The 23,722-nt window shown below is 41.5% G+C and overlaps 1 protein-coding gene and 1 long non-coding RNA gene across 2 annotated transcripts in view; one reads left to right on the plus strand and one right to left on the minus strand.

Moving 5' to 3' along the window:
• The window catches only part of LOC121083893, a 40,589-nt gene extending 37,352 nt beyond the window's left edge, over positions 1-3,237 (minus strand). Inside the window, exon 1 of the long non-coding RNA XR_005826520.1 lies at positions 3,045-3,237. This is a non-coding gene — a long non-coding RNA (uncharacterized LOC121083893). The remainder of the gene's footprint in view (positions 1-3,044) is intronic.
• An 871-nt stretch (positions 3,238-4,108) lies between these two features.
• Positions 4,109-23,722, plus strand: part of PCDH17 (protocadherin 17) — a 93,939-nt gene continuing 74,325 nt past the window's right edge. The window contains exons 1-2 of the mRNA XM_040584415.1: positions 4,109-4,611; positions 6,254-9,335. Coding sequence (XP_040440349.1) covers positions 6,708-9,335 — 2,628 coding nt within the window. The 5' untranslated portion in view covers positions 4,109-4,611; positions 6,254-6,707. The remainder of the gene's footprint in view (positions 4,612-6,253; positions 9,336-23,722) is intronic.

A 23,722-nucleotide genomic window follows, 5' to 3' on the forward strand; every position in this document is an offset into this window, starting at 1 on the left:
CTTGATAACTACCATTTAGTTAAGATGCTTTTTGCTCTTTAAGTATCTCATTGTTGACACCTTAGTACACACCCACGTCATCTTAAAAAAAGGTGATGTGAGGAAATGTCTTCATTTGCTGTGAGTACTAGAGTACAGAAATTTAATTTCTCTGCAATACTTTTTCTTTTATAGCCAGCCAATTAATAGGCCCACCAGTTCTGTCATGGCTTCCCAATATAGGTAAAGCATATGTTTGCTTTTTAGCAGGTAATTCATTCTCTTATATATGGATTCTTTGTTCCTCAAATTCCCTTCTTGGCTTTCTAATTTTACTTCTTTCTATTGTTTCCAAGATTATTGGATTTGGGCTTTCCCAATGATACATTTTAGGCTCAAATAACTTAAATATTGAACCTTGACATTTAACTATATTGATCTTTTCTTTGCCTTCCTGTTTTCTTTTATTTGTTTAGGGATATTTGTTCTGAGACTTTTGTGCTAAGCTTAAGTACCCTCCACACTGAGACTAAAGATTTTCATCTCAACACTTTTGATTGAGGATATCTCTTATTTATTTCCTTTTTTTTTTTTTTTTTTGAAAGTAGATTTACCTGTCTTTGCTGAGGACAGAATAATAATCTACTAGATTTTGTTATGAACACTTTCCCCAAAAAGTCTGAATACTGTTGCATTATGTTCATGATTAATCAGCATTTTTTTAAAGTTGGTTTTGAGATGCGTCCTATTACTATGTGTTATTTTGATTGATGTGAAACTACAGCTTCCAACAAATAAACATTTCAAGTATCAAAAAGTAGTTTTCCAAAGCATAATTTAACCCCTCCATACACAGGTTAGTTAGGGCTGTTATACTGGACTTTGTTCTACTGTCGAGCTTCTCCTGTACAGTGCATTTAATGTGTTTTTCTTGATCTGTCAGATACTGTAAACAAGATGTGTATTTCTATTATTAAGGATTTACATTTTGTCTATGTATTAGCCTCTCCACAGTACAGCTTTCTCACCAAACTGTAAATAAGCACTTTTTAATTTTTTTTTCTCTTTTGTTTCATTTTTGCTCCCCAGTACATGTACACTATATATTCAACAGCCAGTGATGTGGCACAGCATATAGGTATTATTGGCATTCATTGGCATTACCTTCAAACATTTCTGACTTTTCTATGTGAAAAATACAGCAATTTCCTAATGAATGTATAGAAAATTATGATGCCAGTTTAAGCTATCAAACATGTACTGTGCTACAAATTTGACAGAAAAACTATTGTAGATATACTGTAAAATCATCGAACAAATAAAATATTCATTACTTGCACAGGTGGATTAAAATCAATAAATGCCATTTTGTTGTTATAAACTGTCTGATGTAACAAACATCAGCCTTGCAGACGCATATATTCATATGCAGGCATAATTTTTTATCTGGCTTTTTCCAGTTAGGCACCTAAGTCTCTATTAGGTTTTAGAACCATAATTTTTAAAGATGTCAAGCTGATATGATTTCCAATAAATCATTAGAAATTGTTAATAATCAGCCATACCTGAAAATAAGTATTAAAAACCAGCTCTGTTGAAGTTAAGAGTAAAAACCACAGTGACATGTAGAGCAAGAGGTAAGCATTTCATTTCTGATCATCACCTGGTAGTCAGTCATAGGTTTGAGGATCTAGTGCTAGTGATTCAGATTTTATCTTTCCTCTAAGTATTCCATGCATGTCATTGGTATCAATGGGATGTTGTAAGCTGCAAGATGTTTGGTAAAAAAAGGCAGATTTTACAAGCAAAGACTCCAGTTACTTGGATAGAGTGTTATATGGTTTTCCCCTTAATTCAGAGTCCCAAGTACTTGTTTTACAAACTGCAGAATGCCCTCAAATGTATTGACTTCATTGTGGAGTCAGAGTATTTATTGTGTAATGCTGAGTCATATTAAAAAAAAAAAAAAAAAAAAGGCGGGCATTCACTAGGCTGGAGGAAAAAGCGATGGAGACACTAGCCTCCTGACAAAACACTCAAATTCGTCTTGGGTTTTGTGGCATTTAACGTAAGTAAACCATGACAAACGTCGTCAGAAATATAGTACATAGTATATGCCACTGTAATAGTGAAACTTTTTTCCCGCTGGTGCTCTCCTGCTCTCTTGGGAAGGAACCTGGAGTTCGGGCGCGTGCACGCCCTGGGGCAGGCAGGCGCGGTACATGCCCCAGGTGCAGCAGTAGCTGTAGCACGCTAGAGGGAGCCATCACACAACGGCAATGACCCCCTCCACCCACCCACCCCCCCCCACCACGATAGCAGAACTTGCCTAGAAAATCTCTGGATACCCTCTGGACACCCTGAGCCATCCTGAAGGTTTGGCATAGGCTACGGGATAAGGAGAGGAAAGCACATGACCACGGTACAACGAAACGAGGTCCCCTGCTAGCTCAGGGGCTTACTCTGGTGTTTGGTACATTTTTAGAGTTGTGCTGCTTTCACAGAGCACTCCACCGGGTAAGTGCCTCCGCCGATCCCGGCGGCTCCCGCCAGCCAGTCTGAAGCCCTCCCACAGCAAGCAAAGCCCAGTTTGTAAACATATCCGTTATTTCGTCTGTCTGTCGCTCTCGCACTGAAAGTTGGCACGTCTGAGAGTAGTGATTTTACGCTGCCGCTAATGTATGTATAGTTTATTTATATACCGCATTTTAACACAGTATTAGGTTTATAACGGTTACTAGCAGACTCGTTCTGCATGGCGAACTATCCGTTTCAAAGCTGCAAAGAGGTCTTCAGGACGAGAAGATGCGTCTAGAAAGAACACTTATTTGAATTCATAAATTTGGAAGACTTTCTCCAAGTCAAATTATACCTATGGACATCATAACTCAGAGAGGGCTGAAGGTTATCCTATTGAGCAAGGCGAAAGAGCACCTTCCTCAACCGAATCAATTTTAAGAGCTGCTCCTAAAATAATCGTCAGGATCGTCTTATAATTGCTCGAGTTGCTTCCTTTTTCCTCCTCTCTCTCTCGCTTTTCCCCCTAAATGATTCATGCTACTTACACGCTCGTCACTCACAGCTCACAAATGGCAGCTTCATTTCGGTACGCACGGGTCGAGACCGGCGCTCCGGCAATCCGAGCACGCACCTCTCCAGCCTCGGGCCTCCCCCCGCGCCCGCCGCCCCCGGCCGGCATCCCCCCTTCCGCGCCGGCGGCGGGGGCGGGCGCCGCACCGGGAGGGGCGGCCAGGGGAGAGGAGGGGGTGGCGCTGCTGCGGCCCCGAGCCCCGCACCGCCGGGCTGCCAACGCGCCCCCCTCCCCCGCACAGCGGCCCCGCGGGTGGAACGGGGGGCGCCCCCCGGGCTCAGGACCTGCCCCTCGGGGAGGGCGAGACCCGCTCGGGGCGGCACCCGCAGGGCCACGGGGGGGTTCCCCGTCCACACACACACGCACGCCACTGCCCCCGGGGCGGCGGGGCAGCGCGGCGGGTCCCTGCCCCGGGCGGCTGGGGGGGACCCTGCCGCGGAGTCAAGTCCTCGCCCTCGCCGAGCTTTGGCGGAGTGCAGGGGCGTCGCGTCCCTCCTCTGCTCCCACCCGTCATCACGGAAGACTTGTTAATATGTCTTAAAAATAAATAACGGGGGGGGGGGGGGGGGGGGGGGGAGGGGGGGGAGGGACGGGACGGGGACGGACAGTGAGAAATAAATAAGTAAATAAATAAGTAAATCTTGCGCGGCCGGGGGGGGCTGGGGGCGCGGCGCTGCGGTGCGCGGCGACGAGACACCGCAACCCGCCCGCCCGCCCGAGCCCTTGGCGTGTTGCGCGTCTCCCACCGAACCGATCTAATCAATGACACCCAGCGCCCGCCGCGGCCCCGCCCCCCCGCCCGCCTGCCTCCTCCCATTGGCGGGCCGGCGTCGGGGCCGGTCGCCGCCGCCACCGCCGATTGGCTGGCCGGGAATCCGTATCAATGTTTAAGCCGCGGCGTGAGGTGAATAGAGGCAGTCGGCGAGCGGCGCTGGGTGAGCGCGGCGCGGCGCGGCGGCCCCGCGAGTGCTGCAGTGAGGGAGGCGAGGCGGAGAGGAGAGAGGAGGAGGCGGGGGGGTGGGGCTTGGGGGGGGAGAGAGAGGCAGAGAGCGGCTCCAACTGTTGAATTTTCGCTGAATTCTCCACTTACCTGCGGGCGGCTGGTGAAATGGATCTGGTTTATCGGGGATCGGCGTTCGTTTCGCGTGCTGTCTGGCTAAGACTGGCGACCGTCTGTTTGCAAGGGGCCACCCATCAATGAGGCAGAGAAGAATATTTTTTTTCTTTTGAAAGCCTCTCTACCACAGGTTGCAGAATTTACTGTGTACTTTGGGTCCGGACTCAAATAAAGGAGAAAAAAAACAGTGCAGAACTGAGACTCGGAACTAAATCTGTGAGCTATATATTGGGAACCTATGGTTTTTTTGTTGGTGGTGTGTTTTTTTTTTTCTTTTAATATGAAAGATCTCTGATTTATTTCACACATAACACTGAGGAAAGGTGGTTAAAAACACTCAGCAAAGCAGGAGACAGACGCGCCTCTGTGCCAGTGAGTGGATAACAGCCTTGTTTTCCTGATCCTCAGTCTCCTGGAGAAAGAGGTATAGTAAAAGTGTAGCTGGATCCGACATTCCTCCCCCTTCTTTTCCCCCCCCTCCCCTCCCCCCTCCCCAATATAAATCTGATTAAATTTTTTTTTCCTGTCTATAGAGTGAGTCAGAGAAGCGTTAGGAAGAAGCTGCAACTAATGTCTGTGAAGGGAGGAACATGAGGCGATAGTGAATGTGATTTGTTCCGCTGGATCTGAATCATCCAGCAGATTAAAACACCTGCATTTCTGGATGTGCCATTCACTTATTTCTGGTTGTTAACAGAACCTGAAATAAAATTCAGCTACCCTTCCCCGATATTTACCTATACACCGTATCGCTGGGAAAGGTGTATCAGAGAGGGGCAACGCCGTTGCCTCCGCTCTTCTCCCCTGTACCAAGATGCCTAGTGAGAGTGTTAAAGCTTGAAAGGACTGCAGAAAAAATGCATCGCACCAATCGCGGAACTGCGTAGGTTTTAATATAAGCGAATTAGTCCATTAAAAGATCTCCCACTTTATCCATCACCAGGATTGTTTTTCCTCTTCTCCTCCCATCCCCTAAATGAAGAGGACTAGGCGGCAGTGTCATTGGAAGGAGATGCTGAATAGAAAGAAAAGAGGCACTTGATAGCGCAGCCCTGTGAATACAGAGACTGTTTCCCTTTTAGCGAGACACTGAGAGAGTGTGTGTGGTGGCTTTTCTTTCTCCCTCCCCCTCCCCTTTCTCTCTCTCTTTTTAAAAAAAATCTGTGCGTCCAGCCATGGTTGCCTGTTGATTTCCTCTCGGCTGGAGAGAAAAGCAAACTGGAATTAAACTGCATCGAGAAAAGTGCAGCTCCTCAGACACGCATAGGCACACACGCATAGGCACACGGAGAGAAAGGATGTGGTGGTGGCGGCGGCTACTGGCCTGTCTTAAAGAAACCCAAGTGTGCATCTGATTGAGCACAGCCTATGATTTCTCTCAAAATACGTATTTACTGCTAACGATGACGGTCAGCTGGTGGGTTTCTTAATTTTTTCCCCACAAAAGGGGCGAGTGGGAGACTGGTAGTAGGGGGAGAGAAAGGAAACTACAAATCGGGACACTAGTTTTTGCCGTGGGTTTTTTGTGGTGGTTTTTTTTTTTTTTTTTTTTGGTGTGTGTGTTGTGTTTTCTCCTCTTGCCCTGCAGTCCTCGTTCCCTCGCCTTCTGAATCGCGAAGGAAACAGTGAGGGTGTACGAGACGGAGGGGGGGGGGGGATACCGATGGCAGCTAGATGCAGCTCTCCGCCGCAAGCAATGCAAGATCAGATCTCTAAATGCAGCAAAACACTCCCTGAAAACCAACAACCCCGCGGTGCAATCAGCCGTTTCACTGCCTCTCACTGCACACGAAGAGGGTTTCAACAAGCTAAGACTTCCCCCCCCCCCCCTTCTGTTTCTCCTACCCCCTCCACCCCATCAATCGCATCACAAGCGATGAGTAGCAAATAAGCTTTTCTGCCCCTGCTTAGAAACCTGTGGCCACCCCTCTTTCCTATGTATATATAATCACAGATATTTTTTTAAAAAAATGTTTTTGATAGTTTTTAGAAAAACAACCACTGCCGCCGATTTTTTATTATTGTTGTTATTTTTATTATCCTTTGTACATCTGCGGGGATTCAAGGATCGGGAACTCTTCGCCTGGGCCGAAGAAGATCTTTTGCAAATTTCCTGATTTTTGAAATCCTCCCACTGCCGAAGTTGGACAGCCAAAGTAACTGCGAGGGGACTGCAAGCACGGCAAGCGCTTGCTGAAACACTGCTGAAGCTCCCCCGCCCCCCCTCCCCGATTGCTCCCTCCCTCTGAGCTACATGGTCTATTTGCTGCCTCTCATCCTGTGTCTCTGCAGATGCTTTAGAGCAACAGGTTCAGGAACTTAAAATATAGGGGTGGGGAGAGACAAGGTAAAAAAAAAAAAAAAAAAAAAAAAAGAAAAAAGAAAAGAAAGAAGGGGTGGGGGGTAAGAAAAGAGAGCTGAAGGAGGAGGAGGAAGAACAAACCCAGCGCAGGAGGCAGAGAAGACGGGGACGACCCTGGTCGCCGCTGCAGCTGCTGCCACCCCCACCCCTGCTCGGGGATGTACCTTTCCATTTGTTGCTTCTTTCTCTGCTGGGCTCGCGCCCTGTCGCTGAAAAACCTGAATTACTCGGTGCCGGAGGAGCAGGGAGCGGGCACGGTCATCGGGAACATCGGCCGCGATGCGCGGCTGGCGGCGGGCGCGGCGGGCGGCGGGATGCTGCCCGCGGAGCGCGGCGTTCCCGGCGGCGGCGCCGGCGGCGGCCGCGGCCCCAAGTCCACATTCCGGGTGCTGGAGAACTCAGCCCCGCACCTCCTGGACGTGGACGGGGAGAGCGGGCTGCTCTACACCAAGCAGCGCATTGACCGAGAGGCGCTGTGCCGGCGCAGCGCCAAGTGCCAGCTGTCCCTCGAGGTGTTCGCCAACGACCAGGAGATCTGCATGATCAAGGTGGAGATCCAGGACCTGAACGACAACGCACCGGCCTTCCCCTCTGACCAAGTGGACATGGACATCTCGGAAAACGCTGCGCCAGGCACCCGCTTCCCCCTCACCAGTGCCCATGACCCAGATGCCGGCGACAACGGGCTGCGCACCTACCTGCTCACTCGTGATGACTACGGCCTCTTCTCCCTTGACGTGAAGTCCCGTGGTGATGGCACGAAGTTTCCAGAGCTGGTCATCCAGAAGCCGTTAGACCGTGAGGAGCAGAGTCACCACACCCTGGTACTGACAGCACTGGACGGCGGTGACCCGCCTCGCTCCGGCACAGTGCAGATCAACGTGCGCCTCATTGACTCCAATGACAACAGCCCCATCTTTGAGGCAGCTTCCTACGTGGTAGAGCTACCAGAGAATGCTCCACTGGGCACTGCCGTCATTGACCTTAATGCCACTGATGCTGACGAGGGTACCAATGGAGAGGTACTCTACTCCTTCAGTGGCTATGCACCCGAGCGTGTCCGCGACCTGTTTAGCATCGACCCGCAGAGTGGCCTCATCCGTGTCAAGGGCAACCTGGACTATGAGGAAAGTGGCCTCATTGAGATCGATGTCCAGGCTCGGGACCTGGGGCCCAATCCCATCCCTGCTCACTGCAAGGTCACTGTCCGCCTCATTGACCGCAACGACAACGCACCCACTATTGGCTTTGTCTCTGTTCGCCAGGGAGCACTGAGTGAGGCTGCCCCACCAGGCACTGTCATTGCCCTGGTGCGGGTCACTGACCGTGACTCAGGCAAGAACGGGCAGCTCCAGTGCCGGGTGCTTGGTGGTGGTGGTGGACCTGGAGCCGTCCCTTTCACCCTGGAGGAGAACTATGACAACTTCTACACCGTGGTCACCGACCGGCCCCTGGACCGCGAGGCACAGGATGAGTACAATGTGACCATCGTGGCACGTGATGGGGGCAACCCTCCACTCAACTCCACCAAGTCATTCTCTGTCCGGATCCTCGATGAGAATGACAACCCACCCCACTTCAGCAAGAACCTCTACGTGTTACAGGTGCCTGAGAACAACATCCCTGGAGAGTATCTGGGATCTGTCTTGGCCCAGGACCCCGACCTGGGCCAAAATGGGACAGTCTCTTACTCCATTCTGCCCGGGCATGTGGGAGATGTCTCCATCTACACCTATGTCTCCGTCAATCCCACCAATGGTGCTATCTATGCCCTAAGGAGCTTCAACTACGAGCAGACAAAGCACTTTGAGTTTCGTGTGCTGGCCAAAGACTCAGGTTCACCGCACCGTGAAAGCAATGCCACGGTGCGTGTCACTGTGCTCGATGTCAATGACAATGCGCCCCTCATTGTCCTGCCTGCTCTCATCAATGACACCGCCGAGCTGCAAGTGCCACGCAATGCTGGGGTGGGCTACCCCGTGGGCACCGTCCGTGCCCTGGACAGTGACTTTGGGGAGAGTGGGCGCCTCACGTATGAGATTGTGGAAGGCAATGAGGAGCACCTTTTTGAGATGGACCCCACTAGCGGTGAGATTCGCACCTTGCACCCCTACTGGGAGGAGCTCAGCCCTGTGGCTGAACTGGTGGTGAAAGTCAGTGACCATGGCAAGCCCAGCCTCTCTGCAGTGGCCAAGCTCATTGTCAGAGCGTTGGCGGGGCCCTTGCCTGAGGCTGGTGAGCCGCAGGTGAATGGAGAGCAGCATCGGCGACCACACTGGGACTTGTCACTGCCCCTGATCGTGACGTTGAGCACTGTCTCCATCATCTTGCTGGCTGCCATGATCACAATTGCTGTGAAGTGCAAGCGAGAGAACAAGGAAATCCGCACCTATAATTGTCGCATTGCCGAGTATAGCCACCCTCAGCTGGGAGGAGGGGGAGGCAGTGGCGGGGGAGGAGGAGGCAGTGGCAGTGGAGGGGGCAAGGGCAAGAAGAAGAAGATCAGCAAGAATGACATTATGCTGGTGCCCAGTGAGGGCGAGGACAGCCGGGGCCCCCTCAATGTCATGAACGTGGTGAGCAGCCCATCCCTGGCCACCTCACCCATGTACTTTGACTACCAGACCCGCCTGCCCCTCAGCTCTCCCAGGTCTGAGGTGATGTACCTGAAGCCCGCCTCCAACAGCCTGACTGTACCCCAGGGACATGTGGGCTGCCACACCAGCTTCACAGGGCAAGGGACTAACGCCAGCGAGGCTCCCCCGAGCCGGATGTCCATAATTCAGGTAGGAGACTTTTAGAATACCCTGGACCTCACTTTAGACGCTGGTTTTACTTTACCTTTTGTCTGCAGTGAAATCTGCTGTAAAGCACCACTGAAGGGACCAACACAAGTCACTAAAGAGAGGTGGACTTAATGAAAGTGGAACCAGACCACGTCTGGTGGGTCTGGTTGTGCTGTCACACCAGTCTTGCCTCTGTGATTCCAAAGTAAATTCTCACTGAAACAGAGTTATGGCAGTGCTAGGGGTACATGTGAGAGTGCAGGCAGGCATTTAGTATGTTTGGGGCACACTGGGGTGTTTTCGCAGAAGGTCATCTGAGGTGGGCACTTCCACAGGTTTCCCTTTGCTTTGGTTTGGGGTGGAGAAGGGGGAGGGTGTTTCTGAAGCAGTCATATCATCTGCAGTAACTAGCAGGACATGGGAGAAACTCTACACGCTGAGGACATCTATTGCAACAGTGTATTATAGCCCTCCAATCCTGTATGTAAATATGAGCTATCTTTCCAAGATGTATGTTTTTTTTATTATTATTATTTCCTTCTTTAGAATATATATATATATTTTAATGCAAAACATTATCATTGGTGCCCCATTGCCTCCTCCTCTCCCCATAAAAGACCAAACCTGCAGTGCTGAAAATTCTGCTTAGTCAAATAGAAAGAAATTGTATGTGATGATTCCCTCCTACCCCCAAATGTTAACAAAACTTATATCCTGTCATAAAACAGCAAAACAACTAGTCAGATTTCCAGTAGCCTGAGTCAATATTGATGACTGCTTTATAGCGAAAGGCTTACATGCTCTGTCTCCTACCAAAACTTATTTAGAAATTACAGCTGGGCTGCATTCTGCTGCCAGTTATATCCACACTGTCCTCTACCAACTTTTGTGAATGTAAGAAATGGCAGAATTTGGACCATTGGATACAGGGTGCTGATCAAAGAATGACTTAATTTTTAGCAGGTAGTTTAAAGTCCAAACTCAGAAGATGTATTCCAGAGCGGTGAACTTGCAGAGTGAAGGTGAGGGCAGAATTTGGCTGCAGTTGATTGAATTTAAAGTTCTACTTCATGATTAATGCAGCTCAATGTTCAAATACTACAGGTATGTTCCAAAGTGATTTTTAACATTTGGATTGAAAGCAGGCTCTGGATAATGGCTATTAAATACATTTGAAATGTTTTATCCTGTGGTTCTCCTAATATGCTGTTCTGACTCATAAGGGAATGAGCTGAGTGTATCAGAAGTGACACAGACTCATTTTGTGTATGCAGCTTGTGGGAGAGAAGTTGCACTGTAGACACTTGATGTACCAAAAGAAAATTCATAATACCTTGGAGTTACCACACCCTGTGGTTTGTGAACGCAGAATGTTCTAGTCGCCAGCTGAATCTAATGTATTAAACTAAATAGAAGTGGCCATCAGTAATTGGCAAGTTAAGCAAAATTCCAGTAACTGATGGCCTAGAAATTGAATATTTATAGCTGGGGGGGGGGGGCGGGGGGGGGGGGGGGGGGGCAGGGAAGGAAACAAAAAAAAGGAAAAAAGCTGTCTGTACAAGGTCACTGTGAACTAATCCTCAACCCACTATTGAGTTGTGTCACAGAAACGATTTCCTTTTATGCCTATCATGAATTTGTGTTCCTCTCAATTACGTGAGTGGAGCAATACTTAAAATCTGAAATTGATTTTAACAAAAAGTGACACTTCAGGATAGAGTTTAGGTTAGGGCACAACTGGAGATAATTTGATTTATAATTCATGCTTTAAAAAATAAATAACTTTCAATGACACTTGTTTAAGTAATGTCAACTTTTTTACTGTAAAATGGAGTTGTCAGAATGCTAAAAAAACTCCACATTTTTTTTCCCCACTGACAAGTGTAATAGTTACTAAAAGACAGAAAATTATACTTTCCTACAACGATGTAATGTCTATATAAAGCAATTAATTCATGTGTTGATGCTACTGAGTAGTAAAGATTAAATTGTAGTGTAAAATCCCTATGGAAAATATGATTCCTTTTTTTACAGTGTTCACTGTATAATATCAATCATGATTTTTTTTTTTTCTTCTGAGATCTATATAAAACTAAAAGAGGAATTTCCTCCCATAAAAAGGTGTGTTGTGGTTTCTCTAAGAGTTTTCATTATGACAACTGTGGGAAATGTTAACCATAACTCCTCATAGCACATACTGGTATATCTAATATTGTTTTTACTTTCCCTGAATATCTACACAGAATGTTTTGAATGTCGAGATGGTCCAGCCAGTAGATGAGGAAAAATTCATTTTTCCCTAATGAACAACCTGTTTAAACATACTTATTGATATTATATTTTTGTAGTTGTATTGACAAAACAAATACACAATATGAAACAGAGTGGTTGGTTTCTATTTAGGAAAGGCGCAGAAGTAAAGTAGCTAGATGGGAAAATCTGATCCTCTTCACTATAATTTTGCATTGCTAAAATCCATTTTGTATTCTCCATCTCCACATCCCTGGAGTAAATTTTATATAAGATTTGCATTTAGAATGTAGACACTACTTTGTGTCTGGTCCTGTACTTCTGCCTCATGTAAAATTCAAACTAAAGACTTAGGGAGAAATAGTAAAAGATCAGCCCACCTCTCTGGGTCTACTGTATCCATAATCACCCCAGGAAACCTGTGTCTGGAAAAGTAAATTGCACAGTTAGAAATCAAAAGTATAGCCAGTGGAAAAAAGATACAGAATTCAAACAGCTGCTTTATCATCTCCTTTCATTAGTCAGTTCAGAAAAGCAGTTTTCTTCATTACCTCAGTAAGGGAAAAGTAAACGATTGTGTAAGTGTTCTCTAGTGAATATTCGCTTTAGTTTTTCCAAATATACTACTGAACCACGGGAATCTCACGGTATGTAATTCGTACAATGGAACTGTATTTCTTCACTCGCATTTTCTTGGCAAGTATTCTCTAGCAGGAGGCTGTTATTAAAACTTTATGTTTATATATATATATACATACGTATATATCTATGGATATATATACACATGCTAAATATTATATTATATTACTTGGTATATCCAGTTGAGTATATTAATATTTAAAATCAAATAAATAATTTCTTTCTCAGTAAGATCCAAATTTTCTTACTCTTATTAGGAGTGCATAACAATTCTTTTGCTTTGCTTACTAGTAAGAGCTAGTAAAGTCAGTAGGCTTTATGGTTCCCTTATTTCTCATGAATAGTATTTTATTCTACAGATAGCCCAATTTATATCAATGAACACCTGTGGAGCAAAGCATTACTTAGTGACTATGGGTTTCTGACTGACCCAGAATGATCAGCAGTTAAATAAAATACTGCCTGAGTAAGAGTGGTATAATGTTGCCTCTCTTTAAGTGACTTCTGTAATACGTTAGTCACATGGTTTAGCAACTTGTGTGTTTACTCACTACTTTGTAGCATCCAGCTATGTACCACGGTTGCGTGTGTTACTTATGTGAATCAATGAACTTCTTCAGTACCATGAAAGTTAAGTAGTTTAAACATGCATACATACATGTATGTATAAAATCTTGGATGAACATCCAAGGGTGCTGTATAGCTTCAGCTTTTCTTGGTGTATGAAACTTGCAAGTGCTTAGGGCCTCTTTGTGATCTGGTGTGCGCATGAGGTTCATGCCTATGAAGAGCAGTTTGGTAACATACTGGGAAGTTAAAACAGCTACACTTTAGCAAGTTTCACTGCTTTTAACTTCAGCAATCATATTCTTAACATACTTTAGATAGGCCAGTGCTGTACACTTACTATCACCAGATTCAAAATTCCATGTGACCTTTGAATCACTTAAGGTCTAAACTATTCATTTTTATTGGTGAGAAAAAAAGAGGAAAGCAGAAGCAAATGGAAACTTTACATGGCTGAAAGAAAATTTCTGTTCACTCTAGAGCTTAAAGACTACTGGGCAAATTCCGTTCATCTCATTCTGGTGAGTAAATCAAGCTGACCTACTCACCTGACTAAGAGAAACAAAATTTAGATTTATTTTGAAGAGCAGACATTACAAAAAGAAATACCATGTACAAACATACACATATATGTTCATACCTCTCCTGTCAAAAAGTTCTAAGCTAATCAGTTCACTTTTTCCTGGGTGAGTAAGTCACAATTTCTTCTTGCAGGTTTACAATAGATAAAAAAATGGAGAGAGAAAGGGAAGCAAATAGTTTCTTTTAACAAGTAGGTTTTGGAAATAGGTTCCTCAAAGTGACATAACAGTAATGTACAAAACTACATGTGCAAGTAGGGTTGATCATCCTAGGCACTATTTATTATTATACTTGTGGTGCAACTTGGAGAGGTTTGTAAGTATATCAGGAATGGCACAGGCATGAATAATGAAAACGGTGGTCACAGCATTTGCTAAACGACAGCTAAAAAAGAATGCCTGTGTTGCAAGAAGCGCTCAAGCTGGGAATCACTGTAGCTGCTGTACTAGGCAGTTCTGTAGCATTTTAAGATAAAGTACAGATCATTCTTAATACTTCAGGCACCTGATGTTTATGATGTGTCAACAGATTACTGTCAAGTCCCAGTGCAGCTTCATTGCCAGGTGTCTAGTAGTACCTAGGAAGATAGTCTTCATGGGAAATAGAGAACATAAGCTATATTAGTGCTGCTCTGCCTTTAGATATACTATCCCACGCTTTACTTTGAGAAACTTCAGCCCAGAAATTTCAAGATTGCAAAAAGAAGTGTGCAGTAGCTGCAGTATAAGGAGAAGCAGCCTTCACAGAAGTTGCATCCGTTCTCAGTGATTTAAATTCCTATATGAAAACAGAGGTATTTATTCTTTATTTTTATATCTTTTGCTGCAAATGAGGAATATTATTCTCTCTCACTAGAGCTAGTAGAAGTTAACATTTTGCACCAAGAGGTTGCCAGGTCATTTCTACACATTGGCAAGTTTGTAGGTTCGTACTCTGTAATTCCCAAAATTTCACAGCTCCATGTTCTAGGGCTGTATCTAAGGTCACTAAATTGTCATCACATGAAACTTCAGAACTACCTGTCAAAGATACATTATGGTAGTTTTTGTAGTGTTTTACATGGTTAGGTGTCTTGCAAAATAACCTCAGTGAATGTTTGCATTGTGTAAATACAGTCTGTAGTTAGTATGATTTTGTGTTACATCATGCTGTAGCTTTAGTTTTACTTATTCAGTTAAATCAGTGCCAGGGTTGGCTGTGTAAGAATTTCAGGACAGGATCTTTTATATATTTTTATGAAGCATTGTTTAATTTTTTTTCAAGGTATGCTGCATAGTACAGTGACACAAAGTATATGTATTTCAGGACCAGATCTGGCAACATACTGCTCACTATGGCATCTGCCCTGGCTGCTGAAATAGGCAGAGGAAGCAGAATTGGGCTCCTGTTCTGCATTACATCTGCTCTGGTCTTGATCTTGGGCTCCTTTCTGGCATTATTTATATCAATATTATTTCAAAAGGATCATTCCTGATATATAGGTCCATATAAAAAAAATAACATATCTAAAGAACCAGAGCAAGATTATATGCTGTAATACAGAACAATAAACACAATAGAGAAAAAGACAATTAAGGAGTCTGAAGTAGAATATTGCTATCACGAGGAAGTACATGGTATTGCCAGAACAGGAATTCTAGTTAGCCAATAAATTAAGAATAATAGCGTCTCCACAGAACTTGCCGTTTTATAAAATCTAAGAGTTGAAGAAAGTTAGTGCAGTTAAAATAAAAGACATGAAGCAAGTCATGAGGATTTACCAGATCACAGCTCTTAATGGCTCTTAAAGTTGTCTGAGCTTTCCTCATCTTGGTGCTCCCTGTCAGTACCTAAGCTTAAATGGGAAAATCCATGCAAATTTTCCCTTAAATGGGAAAATCCACAAAATTACCAGTGAAACTTCAATGACTGATCCTTTGAGGAGTTACCTTTAAACAGTAGGTTTGGTCAGGTTTCTGTTATCCTCACCCAGGCTGATGAAAAGGCTTGTTCTTACATTTCAGTCAATAAAATATTTTTGACTTTGTCAATGATTTCAGTGGTTCAAGAGTAAATTGTGATTAAGACCCTTACAGAGTGCAGCTAAGAATAGTATGATTTGGTCATTTATTTTTAGATTTCAGGTTTTTGTGATCTTTTCTTACAGGTTCTTTACAAATAATTAAGGAGACTGGAAATAATTTAGAGGATATTATAACTGTGACGTGAACTGTAACATAGAATCATAAATCGTTTAAGTTGGAAAAGACCTTGAAGATCATCAGGTTCAACCATTAACTTAGCGTAATCAGGTACAAAACTAAAATCAAAGACTCCATTGAACATTATTGATGAACATATATTTCCACATTTTCATATATTTTTGAAAGGGTGTATAATAGAGCATTATTCTTAAAATTCAGAAAATACTTTTACATGGAAAATTATCATTGGGTACTTGTAAAATATTCTCAAATGTCAGCTGGTATTAAGAAAGCATAGATACAACCTGGCTTCTCTAATGAGTCAAAAATGTAATTAAAAAAAAATAATTTCTTCCCAAGTCACAACATTTGGCTGTAAAACAGTTAGAATTTTGTTTTCAAATGAATTTTTTTTTTCTTCTTTTTGTTCTTTTTCTCCTAGCATTTTTCCTTCCCAGGAAACATTACCATACTGGGTAATACCATACCCATATGTTTTTAAAGATTCTGCTTGATTTCACTTTCTTTTGTTATTTCTACAAAAGTTAAAATGCCTTGTCAAATTAGTTTTAGGTTTTGCTATGCAAGACACTCATTCTGCAAATAAAAAGTGTATGTATATGGGTTGTTTTCTTCAGAAAGAAAACATAATAGGATGCATGGCAGAGGTCTTGAGATACCTCTTCAAGACTGAGAAGTGCCTGCATGTATAAAGAAAAGGCATTTTGACACTAGTACTAGTATTTTCCAACAGGTAAGAATTTTCTGTGAAAAGAAGTTAAACAATGATTTGTTGACCGGAGCAGAAACACAGCTCTGTTTTTATCTTTAAAAGTATAGAAGCAATCCTTTGATGTCAAAAGGTCAGAGTAGAGCAGTTGGGACAAATTTTTGCAGCAGATAGCCTGAGAGCTTTATACTTTCAATTGTATCTCTACTTCAGCTGTAAGAAGAGAAGTGGTGAAATTAATGCTAAAGGGCTCAGAAATAAAGGAAACAAGTGAAACTCTCGGGGGACTGCAGGTTCTTACTTGAATAGAAAAGAAAAAAAACAACAAAAAAACAAAAAAAAAGAGAGAGAAGAAGAAAAAGGTACAAGGAAAAAAGTGACAAAATTATTTTTGGGGAAATGTTGCTTGAGTTTGTTTCATTTGTTATGTTTTTAAGGGGAGAAAAAAGAGAGTAACTAGTTGCTGCTTTCACTGATATAATAAGGTGACATGGACTCTTGTGCAGCCTGCCGTAAATTTTAGCCAGGGTGCATTCTAAGCCCTGGTAATATATTTGTCATGGTCTTTTTAGTGCAACCTTTGTTTTTAAGTCTGATGTAGACATTTTTTTTATTATTATTAACAAAAGAAGATACTGGATTATTTACTATAAATCCTATGAGAAAGAAAAAAAAATTATTAAGCATTTTAGATTAAATACTCAGTATTAAGTAATACATTCAAGAACAAGCAAATGCATATGAATGTCCCTGTTAATTAGGATATTAGGCAGTGCTTTAAATAACCTCCTTGAGCAATCATATATTTTCTAGCTAAATCCCAAAGGCTGCTGATACAATTCCTGCTTATTAAGGTCACATGAGAACCATCTCTTTCTTCTACTGAATTGCTTCTACTAGTTAGTGGTGTTACCTATACAGAAAGGATAGCAGAAGATCAATTAATCTCACTTGTTTGAGATGAGATGATAGTTCCTTTCTTTGTCTAGTGTCCTCAAGATTGAAGAGTCCATCTACATATAAAGATATAACTGCATAGTTTCAGACAATTTTTAGTGCTACTTGCACAGAGGGACAGCATAAAGATCAATTTGCATCTCACTTTTGTGCAGTGAGGGGATATATTCTCTTTCAGCCCTCAAGACAATCAGTCCCATGCTGATCTATTTTCAATTTAGTACACTATAAGTGATCTAGGCAAGTAAAATCCTTCTAATGAACAGTATTTTATTTTAGACATGGACCTTTCTACGGGCTTGGCGATGTATGTATCAGATCAGAGATCCTCTGGTTCCTAAAATGCTTTTACCCATAATAGAAAAGTTTCTAATCACATCCTGTTCCCTGCTGGGTGGTTGTGTGCAGCCGCCTCTGTGGCACGCCAAAGGAGGACTCTAAAGGGGAAAGGAAAAGTCTTGTTACAAGATAAAAATGCATAATTTCAGCTGTGTGGGTGGGACCTCTGAACAGTGCATTGTAAATTCTTGCAGTGATAGACATGCAAAATTAGTTTCAGGCGGTGTTTCAGACCATCTATTGATATATGTGTGACACGCTTGTATTTGTCTGTACTAGTTCCAGTGACACTATGATTACTGGTATTTGCAGTCCTTGCCCTGGAACACTTCCAGGCAGTTTTATTGTATTGAAATGGCTCTTACAGTTCATTGAGCATCCAGCATAACACTGCTGAATATGATTGGCGCGTTTGCATATATTTATTCAAAAAAGAATCAGGCAGTTAAACTGCATAATTATGGGAAAACGAATCATAACAATAAAAGACCATTTAAGTTAACAAGCTTTGTGATCAAAGGATAAATACAGGTTGGATAAATGAGACTCTAGATGTAACTAATCTACATAAATAGGCTTTGGTCTGATTAGAGGAAAGGAATATATTAAAATCATCTAAAGGTATTAAAAAATCTTTTTACTTCAGTACTTTTATAATGTCTAGTTCTATTTCATCACATTTTTAACATATCTACTCAATAAAATTAGCTGTGTTCAGTGATAAACTACTTTTACGTGGTTTTATTTCTTGATTAACAATGTTTACAGTACAAAGAAAGTCTAAACTAACACAAGTAAACAAAAGTAACATCAGAAGTTTTGGTTCTAGTTTGAATGAGTCGTGTCAAAAACCTTAAACATGTTTTAATGTCTTAATTTATTTTTTTTAATGTTGCAATGTTTTTTTTATTGATTTTTAATTAAAGAAAAACATTAAAGGGAACATTTAAAGGACAGTTTCTTGTTTACTGTCTTTATCAGCAGAGAGCAGCCTTTGTAGTGTTTGAAAGCTGGTGCGTTAAAAATCAATTTCAAGTCTTCAAAGCTATAAACTCTTGCTTGCTTTGTAGATATATACTGTTTTTAAAATCATTGGAAGCACACTTGACAATTGAATTAAAAACAAAAGGTATATAATGGCTTCATCAAAATTTGAAGGATTTTAATGTATTTTTAATAATAGCTAAAGGATTTTTTTTAATAGAGAGCAGACATGTGAATCACAATTTGTAGTTTTTAAACGCATAATTTGTTCCTAAAGACAGTTATATGTATTCTTTGATTAATATAATTTTGTTTTAAACTTCTGATGGTGTTATTCTGTTGTTTTTAATGAATGCCATGATTCAAACACAGAACATGTCAGTCAGTCTCTTTACTTACTATATTTTTGTCTCGTTCTTTGCCGATTGCTAAGAAACCATTTATGGTTAAGCTTGTTTAGCTACAGCTCAGTTTAAAAAAAAGGTGAGCTGAAGTGGGCTAAACAAAGTTTCATTAATTCTTAATGAAAATATTTATATTCTATAAAATTTTAAAGGTGACAAAGTAAAGAACATTGTTTTAACAACGGACCTCAGAGTCAGCGCTTGGACTTTGCTCCTACACAGTATTAAGGAAAAGACTCTTTTTCCACAAATCTAGAGAGAGCACGTCATCATGTCCTTAATCAGTGCGTAAGCAATTTTGTGGCCTATGGAAACTTACTTATATATGTGCAATTACATTAGTATTATGTCTTTCAAGGCATGATCCTTAAAACACTTATTCAGTGAATATTTTAATTTAGATCAATAGAACCATTGACTAAATAGATCACTTACAGGAGTGGGGTCGCTGATGTGCATAAGCGTGTGCAGAATTCAGTCCAGAATATGTTAGTCTGTGTTAGCTGAACTGCTCCCTGTTGCTTGTCTCCTCTGCTTTAAAAACACTGCAAAGCTGCAGAAGCTGTTCACTTATCCTCCAACTGCATTCTCTAGTACTCTATTGAGATAGTCCTCATGTCTGAATATTTGATATTTTTGCTTTTTTGCATAGACTTGCGTAATTTGATATGCGGATTTGAAGATCATAAAAACAATCCTGCTTTGATGATCATGAGCAAGATTATCCAGCCACAGCTGTAAAGTACCAAGTGTGCTCTTTTCTGATCTCTCTATTTCAGTGGATCAAATGACAATAAGAATATAGTGGAATTTAGAGTGCTTGGGAAATAATGAGTTTAGAAGCCATTTAGAAATGGCAGCCACAAAGCCTTAGAAACTATTCAGATTTCTGGACTGTACGTCAGATCACATAACTGTGTGTATGAATGCTTATGTGGAGATACATAGATAAAAGAGCAGCACGAACTCAAAAAAACCATCTAGCTGGATAAAAGGCATTGTTAACAACCAATGTGCATCTAGGTTTTTTTAGATATGGCGTATGATCTGTACATGGCTGTGTAACAGTGTTTTGGAAGATGCAGTCAATCTGCACCTTTTGCTGCAACCTAGAAAACATCAAGTTTAGAGACAAATGCTGTTGTCTTTTTTTTTTCCCCGAGGCAAGAGTATAGGTAAGGAAGGGCCTCATTTTCCAGTTCATGGTTGAAGTTACACGTCTTGAAGCTTTTTAGCCCACTATCAGACCAAGATTTAGCGTAATGATGAAAAGAAGGTATAAGTCATGTCACATATGAGAATAATCAGCTCTCAGTTGCTTCCATCAACTGTGTTAGGTATTAAAAGCACACAATAATTTGCGTATCATAGCTCCGAGGCAAGGAATGTATCAGTTACCACTGGGTGAAAAAGAGGGGCAAACAAAATGTTTTATGTTATTTCTTTTAATGAATAGTCTCCATTTTGTCTCAATCTGTAAATGCATGTTTTCTGTTTAAATCACCTGTAGCTTCTTTTCAGGCCTAACAGGATATAGTATTACAAGGGACTGAAGTAACTGGATACATTTATTTTATTATTTGTTCATTGGCCACCACGTATATGATCTTTCCCAACAGTATATGTCTCATTATCGCAACAACGTCACAGTAATGGAATAATTAATTCCTTCAAGCATGAAATAACTCATTTTAAGTACTTTCCTGTGCTCATTTGTTTCAAACAGGCTTCCAGAAGTTTGAAGAAAACTTTAATTTCAGTTCATTTAAAGTATATGTAGACCACACACACTCTTTTCTTCATCCCCTGATACTGGCAAAGGAACCTTAGGAACAAGTAGCTGGATTTCCAGATTTTCACCTACTTGCTAGTCTACTTCACTTGAATGAAAGTAAATCAAGAGAAAGCTGTTTCTATTGGGCAAATGTAAGCTTCAGAAATTTTGGTTAACATTGGCAAAGATGTTTAGATAAAGATAAATTACTTGCAGTCATGCTGGTCTTGCTGATACCAGTGAAGGAAGAAATAGGCATTTGTGTTGAATAGTTGTGGGAGGAGAGGACTTCATTTAAAGGAAAGGTTTTGTCCTGATTTAAATTTTGAGCCATAGGTTTTCTATAGTATTTTATAATAAAGACAATTACATAGTAATTTGGGTTACAATGCATGCCCAGTTCCCCATTTCAAAACCCAATTTGTTACTACCTGTGGCTATTTCTATTAAAAAAGAAACATAATTACTATGAGTCTCAGCAGTCTAGGAGTAAATTTTTGCAATTACAATACCTCCCTTGGGCAGATGTGTGAAAATGGCAGATTAATTCCTGCCAGTATTTGTCTATTCCTTGCACATCCTTAAGATTGCTGGTAGCTTGTATTATCATTATATTGATTCTGTTTATTATGCTGTGGTTAAGGTTAAAGCAACAATCCTATTATAAACCTTTAGGAATAGGGCTCTATACCATTACCTTGTAAAGTCTCTGTGCTGAAGTTTGTTACACAAAGTCCTAGGAGTGAGATCTTAATTCTATTTTCATGGAAAGTGAATGAGTTGGCTCTTGATCTTAGCATATTTTAGAAGAATATTTTGTATTTATTACTTCGTGCCTGAGAAGATTTAAACAAAAACAACAAAGGAAACCTAGTATAGTCATTCTTAGGAATTTATGGTGAAGCTAACAAAGTTGCATGTGAAGACCATATAGTAGTATTTAGAGTATAGTAAATAATTTGTTTTATTCCCAGTGGTACAGCAGCGTGCTTATTTAGAAAGAAGCACCAGTAAGTTAAGATGGCCCTGAGGTTATGTTAATGAATAACTTTCCATGGATATAATGTAGTTCATCTCCTAATGAGCTTTTCTACCTGAAAACAAGTTTTGAGGGCGTATGTGAAGAACTACATGCAAAGGCTCTGCTTTGGGAGATCACTCTCTGCAACCAAGCACCTAACTCCATGTTGAATTTCAGTGAAGTTAGAAGTTGATGTGGCTTCATGTTGGCTCATGATCCACCTGCAGGGAGCAGCATTAGTCTGTGTTACACGTTATCTAGTTTGAATATTCAGGAAGAGCAGTGTGAACAATCTTAACAAGTTATTTTTTTCCCCTTTGCACGAGTTTTTGTTTGGAATTTCTTGCACTGTACCTGTGGTATTTTCATTTCTTCCCATTTCGAAACAGGCTTACACACACACACACATACACACACTTCTGAATTCTGAAAAAAGCTTGGGGAGTTCTGTGAAGTGGGCATTATTTAATGAAGATTGCACTAAATTTTTTATTTGAAAGATCATGACTAAAAGAAAATAAATTAAAATATATATGGATCCTTCAGTTGCCATTGCATGCACTCCAGTTTGAAAAAAGTGCTCACATGCTCAGTGAGCATTCTGCTAATAAGATAGAGAGGCGAATCCATAATTTAATCACTGTATTTTAACTAACCCCTCAGTCAAACATTATCATTCATGTTCAGTACCTATATCTATAGTGAAACTTGCAGCAGTGTCCTAGATGTTGACAAACCAACATTAGTTTGGAACAGAAAGAAGACTTCCTAATCCACAGCAAAATCTGATTTTGGAGTCTTGATATGGCAAGCTGTAATGAGAGGGGTAATCTAGAACATTTTTTTCGCAGGCTTTTAAGAATTTACAGGTCAAAGTCAGCCTTTAAATACCTAGAAGTTTATAGATTACCTGTGGTGATCCCTAGATAAGTGTGTGTTGTGTTCTAGACGGTGTGATCCTATCGAAAAAGAGAACAATTTTTTTTCTTGTTCTGAATCTAAGAGTCCTGTGTGAAGTCATTGCAGCAGGTTAACACTGAAGTGACAGAGTTGTGTCTGGATGCACAAAGTTCTACAGCAGGAAGGCCTTATTTTTTCTGTCCAAGCCCACTTGATGACCCCTACTATATTCATGGTGCATTTGATCAAACTTTCTTTTTTATGAGGTACCTCATCATAGACACATGACAGTTATGGCTTTAAAATATATTTAGGGATGGAAACTCTTGGTAAATTTTGTGCAATCCTAAATTACTTATGTCACAAATAATAAATCAACTCATCACCATTTTACAGTTGAAAATCTTGCACAGGCATGTGAAGCCATAAAGTCTGATGATCTACTATTCTGTCAGAAATGCAGCCATTATTTCGGCAGCATATTTAGTGGTGTGCCTTTTTCTAGTGCTAAGAGGAAATAATTATGCCAAGGTATTTGTGTGAAAGTAGGGCTTTGTATCCTGTCACAAAATGTTTATAGAATACCTTGTTGAGGATTTTTAACAAAATGTTGAAATAGAGTTGCATGACCTAAAAAAAAAAAAATGAATCGGAAAATAATAATACAAGTTTTATTATCTGTGAGTTTCTTCCTAATTCTTAAGGAATTTAAGGGAATCATTGCATTTCTGGGGAAGGATTACAGGAAGAGGAAGGGAATAAGTTTGCAGCTTTAAAGGAAAGGAGGGGATCTAAATTTGCCTCTTTTCTGACTCCCATCTAGGAAGAAAGTGTCAGCGTTCCCCTTTCTGTGTGTTTTCTGTACAGGCAGTGTGGCTTCAGAACCAAGTCCTGCTTTGCCTTTGTTGCTAATTTTTTTCAGTTTGTAGGGAAGAAACATAGAACTGGAGTCATGTGCCACATACAGTGTTTACTGCCTAGCTAATAACCTTTCCCTGTCAACTGCCACTGCAAATCTGTTTAAATTCTGTCCATACAGACCATATGCTGGGATAAA

This window comes from Falco naumanni, chromosome 2 (genome assembly GCF_017639655.2).
Source record: "Falco naumanni isolate bFalNau1 chromosome 2, bFalNau1.pat, whole genome shotgun sequence".
Taxonomy (NCBI): domain Eukaryota; kingdom Metazoa; phylum Chordata; class Aves; order Falconiformes; family Falconidae; genus Falco; species Falco naumanni.